This window comes from Humulus lupulus, chromosome 1 (assembly GCF_963169125.1).
Source record: "Humulus lupulus chromosome 1, drHumLupu1.1, whole genome shotgun sequence".
Classification (NCBI taxonomy): domain Eukaryota; kingdom Viridiplantae; phylum Streptophyta; class Magnoliopsida; order Rosales; family Cannabaceae; genus Humulus; species Humulus lupulus.
Window position 1 is genome coordinate 189,791,178 of NC_084793.1, and position 11,059 is coordinate 189,802,236.

The following is an 11,059-nucleotide window of genomic DNA, read 5'->3' on the forward strand; positions in this document are numbered from 1 at the left end:
AAGGGTTTGTAGAATGAAAATAAATATCGGGCAACCATCGGGTAGCCATCGAACCTTAATGACCATCGGGTAACCAAAACATATCGGGCAAGCATCGGGTGGCCATCGGACCTCATCACTAACCTTGAAACCCAACAACTATCGTCCCTGCATCGGGCCTATATCGGACACTATCGGACATTTAGAAAAAAATTCAAGGAACCCAAAAAAACGCAGATTTTCACAGACCACGATTTTCACCCAAAAAACAGCAAAAAATACCAACAAACTACAGATCCAATATCTAAACAGCAATCTAAATCATAAAAACAACCAACAACAACAAGAATCAAAGAAAATTACTTACCCATGTGTATCTTTTTTGCAAGATTTTAGAGAGGAAAGGTATGGGATTTTGTTATGAGAGGGGTATTTTTGGTATTAAATGAAAGATAAGCATTTGTATCATAAGGTGGTTAACTTTGGTTCAAATTTTAATTATTAAGCTAATGTAAGCATGATTTATCAAATTTCCCTTTTACATCCCAAATAATAATAATAATAATAAAGTCTTAGGTTAGTTACGTAATTTTCCCTGATAAAATCTTCCTACAAATAAGAAGCAAATTGAAAAGGGGCTATATTGAAGAAACCGAAACCGCAGGGACTTTCATCAATGGCGGGGTTGTACGATAATCAAGCTGATATGTACGTGGAAGCTCGGCCAACTTACCCAATTGAATGGTATTCAAAGCTGGCCGCTCTCACTCCTCACCACAACTTGGCTTGGGACGTTGGCACCGGCAACGGCCAAGCTGCTACTGGCGTTAGTTTTTCTTGTTCATAATCACCTCTTTCTTTCTCATGATTTATTCATTTTGTTTATGAGGTATATATATTGGTGAAAACTCTGCGTTCTCTGATTGTTTCCCGAGAAACTACAACTCTTATCCTATCCATTTTGGCTATTCTCACATATGCGATCTAGTTGGTGATCATCTCATTGATCAGCTGATTAATTGTGTAAAAGCACCCATGACATAAAATCTAGATCTAGATCTAGATCAGAAGTCCGACAATCCTTTTTTATCTTTCACATTGTTGGTCTCATTTGGTCAAAAAAAATTAGATGATTTTCACCAAACAACTGAAGTAATTAATGAACTTCGACTAAAAACGTCTTTTTGTTACTCAAGTCTACAACATCACTACTTGTTTAGAAATTCTAGGACTCAAAATTTGTAAATTTCAATTTGTTAAAGTTTTTCTGGTTGAAAAGTTGTATTTGGCTTTTTCATTTAATTATTTTTATATATTGATATAAATATATATATATATATTATGAAGTCAAGGACTTTGACTAGTAAGTGAATGGAACTTCGTGGTTAAATTATGTCTATATATAGTAACAAAATTTGGATGACCAGGTGGCAGAGCACTACAAGCAAGTGATTGCAACGGACGTAAGCATGGCCCAGATAGAGCGAGCTATTCCCCATCCTCGAGTCCGATACCTCCACACTCCACTAACAATAAACGACAACGAGTTAGTGTCGTTGATTGGGGGTGAAAACTCGGTGGATCTAATAACCGTAGCAACAGCAGTTCATTGGTTCGACCTTTCACGCTTCTATTCTCTTGTCTCTCGGGTTTTGCGCAAACCAGGAGGAGTGATCGCCGTTTGGTGCTACTTCAACATGGTTGTGAGTCCCGAATTCGACTCCCTCATGAAGAATTTTTACGACTCGATGCTGCCGTTTTGGGACAAGGAAGTCAGAAGCTACGTGATTGAGGATTACAAAACGCTGCCGTTTCCATTTGAAAGTGTTGGGTTGGGTTCTGAGGGGAATCCACATCGTTTGGACATACAAAAAGAGCTTTCTTTTAATGGAATTTTGAAGCTGTTCAGGTCTTTCTCTCCTGTTGATTTGGCTAAGAGCCAGGGTGTGGATTTGTTACCTCCAGAGGTAATTAAAGGCTTGGAGAATGCTTGGGGTGGGCCTAGTACTTCGATCAGGGCTGTCACATACAAGGCTTTTATGCTTGTTGGTAAAGTTAGGCCTTAATTAGTCTTGTGCTTTTTATTTCTACTGAATAAATTGTAAGAATTTTAATTAATATGGTCATTACCAAAGATTTCAAAAGTTTTTATAATAATCAGTTCTCACTATACAATGAATATAGATTAAGATCGTATGCAATAGTTTAGAAATAATATTGTTAGTAGTGGAAAGCGAAATTTCATTATTTATGCTTAATAGTATCTACTATTACCAAAAAAGACCACCACAATTCACTCTTTCATTTTAATGCTAAACATTCCCATCTATCCAAAAATACCCCTCTCATTATATCAAGAACACAAAAACCCTATCTTCCTCTCTCTTCTCTCTCTCTTTCTCTCTCACGAAACCCTTACCAAAACTCACGGTGAGTGCCAAATTTCTTGCTGAAACCGTTATTAGTCATCTCTATTGTCTTTGTAAAGATCTCAATATCAAATGCAACATCCATTTTGAGGGATCTTGAAGGATAAAAATCATGGGTAAGAAGATTGTTCATTTTTTTGTGTTTGGTATTGTTTGTGTTACTTTTTTCTTGGCTATTTCGAACAGATCTGAGCCTATATTGGTGTGTTTTTTGGGTTTGTTAGAGAGATTTCGCGATCTGCATTTTTCTGGGTTTTCTACGTTTTCTGCAACATTTTTGCTCGATGGGAGCTTGATAACAGCTCAATAAGGGCTCGATGATATGTTGAAGACTGTTAAGTTGTGAGCTCAATGCTGCTCGATAGTGGCTCAATGATAGCTCGATAGGTTTCGCATTTATTTCTCGATGGTGCTTGATGGTAACTTGATAGGGGTTCAATTGGACCCTACAATATTTGGTTTAGTAGTTTCTCGATACGTGCTCGATAGGGGCGCGATAATAGGCAGATGGTGTAGGTTTTGTTAAGATCTCGATGTTGCTCGGTTGTGACTCGATATATGGTGCTCGATTAGTGCTCGATGGGGTCTCAATGAAATGTTTGGTTAGGGTTATGTTCGGTTTAAAAACTTGTTGCTCGATGTAGGTTCGATAGAGCTCGATGTAGATTCACTTATAACTTGATAAATTTCTTTTGAAAACCTGAAAGAAAAAAAAAGTTACAATTTTTTTAACAATTTCTTGGTTTTTTTTTTTCATCACATGTTCCATTGTTTACGTTTTTGTATCTTACAATGGTGTTTGGAAAATAGAAGGGAGAAAGTGGATTTTCAATGATGCTCAATGCACAGTGATACTGAGTGAGAATGATGCAACATACTTGCAACTTCTTAACGTATTGCACAAGGAAATTCGTGTTGATAAACACATGTATGGGTTGAAATTGGAGGTTCCTTACACATGCGGTGACCAACCGTTTACACCCGTTCATGTTGAAAGTGATCTTGGTATCTGTGCATTCTTAGGAGTAAAAGCAAAAGAAAGGATTGTCTTGTGTGTCACTCCTGTTAAGAAGATTGTCAATTCAGATCCATATTTCACTCTCAGTCCCAGTGTTAATAAAGTTCATAGTGAGGTGGGCACTTTTGTTCCAGAAAGAGAACTCATCGGATATCATGTGGGTACTGTTGGTGTTGATCCTATGGGTACAGTTGGACTTGAGGGATATCCTATGGGAGGTCCTATTGGTGACCTGAGGGACAACCAGTATGAATACGATCCCTATGTGAATGACGATCCAGTAGCTGAATTTAATGAGGGGTCGGGGTACGATTATGAGGCATATTATAGTGCAGAAGTGTCGATTGACAAGTCTGATTATTTGTAAGTTGAACAAGTACAAGAATAGCCAGTACATCCAATTGCACGGACGAACCTACCAAGTCAATAACTCCAAACACCTGGGACAAGCTCTAGTCGTCCTAGTGGAATAGAAGATAACATTACAGGGAACGTTCCAATATTTTCAACAGAAGATCACAGAAGATGGAGTGCTCTCATGTTTACGAAAGAATATATTATGGCCTATGGTCGATCACATACCTCCTCTTCTGGTGCACCGTTGGGACAAATACACCTTGGGAAGACTTTTGAGAACAAGATGGATTTGAAAACCAAAGCAGCTCTCTTCGCAATGAAGAATAATTTTGAGTTTGTGGTGAAGAAATTTCTACAAGGATCCCGACTGTGGTTGGAGATTAAAGGGGAAAAAGTAGTGCGGTTCTATGTTTGAGATCACTGTTTACAATAGTGTACATACGTGCTCACTAGAAGTGCGACAGAAAGACCACTGTCAATCAGCACCTTGGGTTATTGGACACTTTATAAAGAAAAAATATGTTATTGATGGCACTAGCTACATGGCAAACAACATAAAGGAGGATATGAAGAAATATTTTGGGATCGATATGAGTTATATGAAGGCATGGAGATACAGAGAAAAGGCACTCGATTATGTCAGGGGGACACCTGAAGAATCCTACTCCAAGTTACCTTCTTACTTGCACATGTTGTAGCAAAAGAATCCAAGTACAATAACCGATTTTGTCACAGAGGATGGTCGTTTTCTTTACTGCTTTTTCTCACTTGGAGTTTGTAGAAGGAGATTTACATCATGTCGTCCTGTGATATGTGTGGATGATACTTTCTTAAAGATGAGGTATGGTGGCCAAAGTTCAAGACTGATCACTGTCACACGGAGATGTGGAATGCGGCATATGCATTTCAGAAGTAAAAAATTAACAGGTTCTTTGACAATATAAAGCAAATGGATCCTTCCATAGGTCAATATCTTGAGGGTATTGGCTTCAATTAGTGGACTCGTGCTTAATTTCCTAGGAATCGATACAATATAATGACACGCAACTACGTTGAAAGCTTCAACAACAAAACCAGAGACACAAGAACCTTCCCAATCATTTGATTAGTGCTCAAACATGTCAATTTATTAGTTTTAAAGTGTAAAATAAATTAGGTTTTAATTAATATATTCATGAATTTATTGTAATATATTTTATAATTGAAATAATTAATTTTAATTTAATTTGTGTTTAATTTTCAGTAAATAAATTTCATTTGGACATTAATAAAAATAAAGAAGTAAAATTGCAGAAAATGAGGTAAAGTGGCATTCTTGTGGCCCAAAAGCCCAGCAAGAATCGGCCCAAAGGACCCAAGCCCGCCACATATCCCATCCCCTGCCTCTTTCCAGTGTGCCACCTGGCATCGTCTCCATGCGACACCTGTCCGCGTCCTCCCCATCAAGTCGCCTGGAGCTCCGCCCGTGACCCACACGCATGCCTGACCCAAGCCCGCGTGCCCACCTAATGATCGCGCGCCCCTACTTGTATGTTGACCCGGTCAAACTAGGCTTTTTCCTTCAGCCCAACCGCGCCATGTGTCACTCTCCCATTGGCTGTGGCTGGGTCAAACCCACTAGCTGCCACCAGCCACTTTCCAGCCCACTTTGTGTGCTCTTTGGGCCTTGAACCTTCAATTTTGAGCTTTAAAGCTCACATTTTGTGGTGATTTAGAAAAAATGGTAAAATGACCATTCACTAAAATAGCTAGGTTAATATTAATAATAAGATTTGATTTTTCAAAATCATATTTTATTATTAATATTTCAGATTTATTTTGTAAACCCCATTTATAGTTTAATTTCTTTTTAGTCATTTTCTTCTTCTATAAATAGGGACTCTTCTTTCACATTTGGTATGTAATTTTTAGGTAGCAAAACTCTACCAAATTTTAATCTCATTTCTCATATTTTCTCTCTGGAATTTTATGAGAATGTCTAGTGTACGCCCTAAATATCCACGGGCTATTAGCGAGCTGAGAAAGGGCATAATTATATCAGTCACGTGGATGCCACGTACCCGGAGCTGCTGTTACCAGGTCCTACCTCTTTAGCTCGAGGTAACCAACGGCTTAATGAGATTACTAAGGAGTCGGGTCAGAAGTATGGACACCACGAGCTGAGTGTACATCAGGCTCGAGGTGCGAGGTTGAGTTGGCACCTCTGACCCCTTATAAAGTCAACCACGCAGTGTAAACGTGCATATATCAGATATCACGTGTCTGATCCATCCCTGAATTCTCGGACACGCAGCATAAACGTGCATGTTCGGGCACCCACGACTGGGTTGGGCCGTGCAACCCATTATCCCCTTACCTATTGATTAGACCACACTTCATTGTCAGGTTTTAGGAATTAATCATGAATGTCGCAGAAGTGACATGATGGGTAAGAAGGTCACGGGATGACCTCCCTTGCCAACCCCCAGGTGCCCTCTCCCTATAAATATGGAGACCCTGGGAGTTGCAAAGGGTTGGATTCTAATCTGCAAAGAAATACCCTGTAAAGAATATCAGAAAGATATCAATAATAGTGCCTGGTGGACTAGAAGCATTTTAACCTTTGAACCACCTAAAACAGTATTCGTGTTATCATTTTATTTTGAGATCATTCATCTATTACGGTTCATTATTTAGCACTAATCCCGCTCTTTATTCTATTAATTATCTGTTGTCGAAGAACCACGTCAACAGTTTGGTGCTTTCATTGAGAGCCGGTTAGATTAGTGCTATCGCAAATACCCAACCATGGTAGTCACTCGCTCAAAACATGGTAACGAGGCGGACCAACGTGATGGGCAGGAGGCCCATCATGCCGCCATGTCCGATGATCAGAATCCTAAGATTCAGCAGCGGCCGGGCAAGCATGTAGAGTCCAAGAACTTTACTTAGCTAATTGTTTAGTAGTATTATAGTATGTTTAGTGTTATCTTTGTTACCATGGATTTTTGGTTCAGACCGGGAATTATTTGGACACTCATAGTAGTACTTATAGATTTTCTAAGTTTAACCTATAGTTTAAGAATATTAAGTATAACCTAAGGTTTGATTAATGTGACTGATATTAAGGATTATATTTATTATATTATAAGGTTTAGACATCAACCAATAGGATTTTAAGCACATGTTATGAATGGTAATTAAGGATTAAGTATTTTGGAGGATTAAATTAAATAAGGATAAAGTTTGAATGTTATAGGGTCAGTCAGCATCTTTGAATACGTTGAGGGCTTAGTCAAGGCTGTTTACTCCATTCAAACTTAGCTAAAAATGTGTAATTTCGTGTTTAATTATTCAGCATGTGCCGATATATCGCAGCTATAGGGGGCGATATATCGCAGCACGTAAATACGGAAAACACGAAACGATGCACGGTCGCCTCGGGCATACTGGCCCAGGCGATATATCGCCTACAGGGGGCGATATATCGCCTCCTCCAGTATGTTTTCAAATGTTTTTGAATTCATTTCCTCTCAGCCATTCAAACTCCTTCAACAGTCCAGCATCTTTTGAACGAGTCTTCAGCCTCTGCTGAACGATTATTCAAATGATTTTCACCTAAAAAGCCATTATTTTTATTCAAGTAAAATCAAGATATTTTCATTCCCAAACTCTATAAATAGGACCTAGTACCCAGCCATTATTCACCATTTGCTCTAAGTTCAGAAGCTGCGAGTGTTAAGTGAGAGTGAGAGTGTAAACACCTGGTTTGGGGAAAAACTATAAGCTTAAACATCATAAGCTTATCAAACACTTTGGGAAGGGAGTTCTATAGTATTTCGGTGGAGGTTAGATTGATCTTGCAAATCTTTGAGGTAAACCTGAAACTCTACTTCATTTATTTCATGTTATTTCCTTTCTCAAAACCTTTTACTCAGTCCCCTAACCTCATTCTTATTTTGGTTAGGGAATCCAAGTTCTTAAGCATATAAGTCGGTAAGTATGTTTTTATGGTTTAGTCTTCCTATTCTCTTTCATTTCATCTCCTTTCTTTAGACTCACTCTTTCTTATGGTTTTAGGAGTGTTCCAAAAAGTCCCAACTCAGTCCATTATATCCCGGTAACTTTGGTAAGGAAAATAGGCTAGAATCAATATGTAATGTGCTTATGTTATCTATATGTTTTATGTTATTAAATGTGTTATGATATGTATATATGTTTGTAGGCTTGGGCATATGACCCATATGACTAACAAGACCCCAAATGGGTTATGGGCATATGACCTACTTAGCTAGTAGGACCCCACTAATCCCATGGGCATATGCTTGTTTAGTCTATGGGACCCCAAGTAATAATGGCCATTATAATAAGTGTATGTTATATGTATTATGTTAAGTCTTTATGTTTCTTATGAAATTATGTGTATGACTATGTGTTAGATTTTCCTTGCTGGGCATTAGGCTCATTCCTTTTTGTTTTATGTGCAGGAAAATAAGCTTTAGAGGCGGTAAGATTCGTGACGCTTGGAGGATGTGTATCGATGGTGAATGGAGTCAAGGGGCCGAGCGTTATTCGATTCGAGGATGTAGTCTCATTTTATATTCTTTTTATGGTTTTACATGTATTTTCCGCATTATTATGTAATGTCTTTTATTTTAAATCATGTTTTGTTTTTAAAAACAATGGGATCCCATAATCCTTCTTAGTATTCTGTTTATTTGTAAATAACTCTTATTTTGCAAGTTATTCAATAAATTATGGTATTTTCGTAAAAATGTACGTTTTATGTATAGTTTCATTAATGGTCCAAATAGTCTAGAGTAGTGGGTCATTACAAAGCAACCAATAGGCCAAGACGACACTGGAAGTTCTGCTCCCCAGCCGCCCAATCCGAACCCAGATTTTTACACGGCGGTGGAAAATGGAAAATGCACAGCTGAGAAGTCAGCTGGCGAAAGCTAACCAGCAGATAAAAGAGATTTTGGCCCGACTACCCCCTCTTACAACCGACGCTAACGTCGAAAAGAGGCAAGGCGAGACTCATAAGTCCCGCCGGGGTGATCGGTCTAGGCCCGGTCGGTCGGTCAGACCCCCAACATCAAATTCCACTCCCACATCGCACCACCGAGAAACCACTTTTGAGGAACTACCTAGGGCCAAGCAACAGTACAGCCGATCGGTACGGACCTCAACTCCCAGCTCACTACCTCCCTCGAGCACGCCCAGGAGGGCTCGAGGGAGCTCGTGAAGGAGATCCAGAGAGGGCTAACAGCGACAGCCTGCCCCGGCCAGCCGTCCTGCACCCCGCTCAAACCACCGAGCACAGGACGCGGAGGATGGTAGAGCAGAGCGGCCGCGACCTAAGTTGATCCGCCCTGACGGGACTAGGATCGCATCCCTGGTCAAGCATCCTCCTTCACCAATAAGATACCCGTCTCCTCCCTGGCCAGTCCGAGACATTCCGGCTCATGGGAGAAGCAGGAGAAATCCTCCTTCTGCCGGACCTTTCCATCGTAGCCGGGCGCCTAGAGAAGTCCCGGATCCTCATCCTCAGCAGCGGGCCCCGAGCTTCTCAAATGGAAGCTATTGGACTGGAATCCGTCGAAGTGATCTATCCGGCGGAGACCTGCGCCAGCGCTTGAGCTCGGCGCAAAGTCCTCAGGCCACCCCTAGGGACGACCTTCGAGATCGCCAAAACTCTCGAAGAGGAGACCCAGTTGGAAACGGCAGCCGTGCTCGCCAAAGGGAAGACCTGTCTGAAGTACGTGACAGCGGGAACGTCCCATATAACCCATCTCAAGATAGGAGGGACAATAACCCGCCAAACGCGCACAATGGATCCTAAGTTGTTGAGTAGCCCCAGAACAACCAAGGAAGTCAGGACAAAACCGTTGAGCGTCTGGCTCAGATGGAGGAGCTGATGAGGAAGCTCCTATCAGAAAAAGAAAAAGATGAATATGATTCAGGGGACGAACTTGAGCTCTTCGCCCTCAACATAGCAGCAACGGGATATCCACCTGGTTTTCGTATGTCGCACTTGTCCAAATTCAACGGAGACGGGGATCCGTCGGATCATTTGGGTATGTTGAATACCTTGATGATGGCCCACAACATTGGCCCCGAGCTGAGGTGTTTAATATTTCCCTCCACCTTGACTGGGCCGGCCAGACAATGGTTCAAACAGAGTAAGAAGCAGTCAATCAGCTCGTGGAAAACTTTCTCTGTTGACTTCAAGAGAGCATTCCGAGCTTCCCAGGCTGCTCGCGTCAAGGCCGATACCCTGGCAAACATAAGGCAGCAACCCGATGAGCCTCTGAAGGCTTACCTAAGCGGATTCGCGAACGTCGCTGCTCGGGCCAGAGACGCAGATGACAGCTCCAAGCTCATGGCTTTGAGGACTGGGATCCTCGTCGGAGGAGGACTCTGGGAAGAGATACAAAGGAAGGGATTCAGCACCGTAAATTAATTCCTAAATAGGGCCTAGGGATGGATAAACCTGGAGGAGGCGCGAGCATCAGATGCGGGAACCAGCCAGGCCCCTGAACAGCCCACTAGAGTGGGAATGGAGGTCGTGACAGCGACCCAAAACGTTACATAGAATAACCAGTTTGGTGGAGGCAAGAGAAAGGGGAGCAGCGAGGGCAATCAGCACGGCCCAAAGAAGAACAAGTCTGTGGAAAAATTCAAGCCGGTCTATGCGACTTATACCGAGCTCACCCACTCTAGAGAGAACATCTTCCTAGCGAATTCTGCTCGCCTCCCCTAGAAGAAGCCGGAACCGTTAAAGCACCAGAAGGGTAAGCGAGACCCTTCCAAGTTTTGTCGGTTCCACAACGACATTGGCCACAATACCGATGATTGTAGGCACCTGAAGGATGAGATCGAGACTCTCATCAGAGCCAGACCCTTGGCTCAGTATGTGCGGAATAGAGTTCCCGCCGGTCATCCAGCTCCGGAAGTCCCGATAAGTCAGCCCGGATCTCGGGTAGATCAGGACGTCCCTCCTCCCGTGATAGGAGGAGAGATTTCCACGATCTCTGGAGGTCCCTATCTGGCTGGCACGAGCAGAGGTGCCCAAAAAATATATGTCAACGAACTTAAGGCTCACAATGGAGTGGAGTTCATCCTTGAGCAGCATCTACCGAAGCAGCAACGATTGGAGTGGCAACCAATCATATTTACTGAAGAAGATGCCAACCACGTCCAGTTCCCTCATAACGAGCCTCTGGTCATAGCTGTGCAGCTCACTAATCGGAGGGTTAGGAGAGTGTTGGTCAATAATGGGAGCTCAGTAAAC

General features: G+C 41.7%; 1 protein-coding gene across 1 annotated transcript; it reads left to right on the forward strand.

Moving 5' to 3' along the window:
• The first annotated feature begins 599 nt into the window (after positions 1-599).
• Positions 600-2,154, forward strand: LOC133801611 (uncharacterized). The gene is made up of 2 exons (XM_062239859.1): positions 600-805; positions 1,407-2,154. The coding sequence occupies exons 1-2, from the start codon at positions 656-658 to the stop codon at positions 2,043-2,045; spliced, it is 789 nt and encodes a 262-aa protein (XP_062095843.1). The 5' UTR covers positions 600-655; the 3' UTR covers positions 2,046-2,154.
• The last annotated feature ends 8,905 nt before the right edge of the window (positions 2,155-11,059 follow it).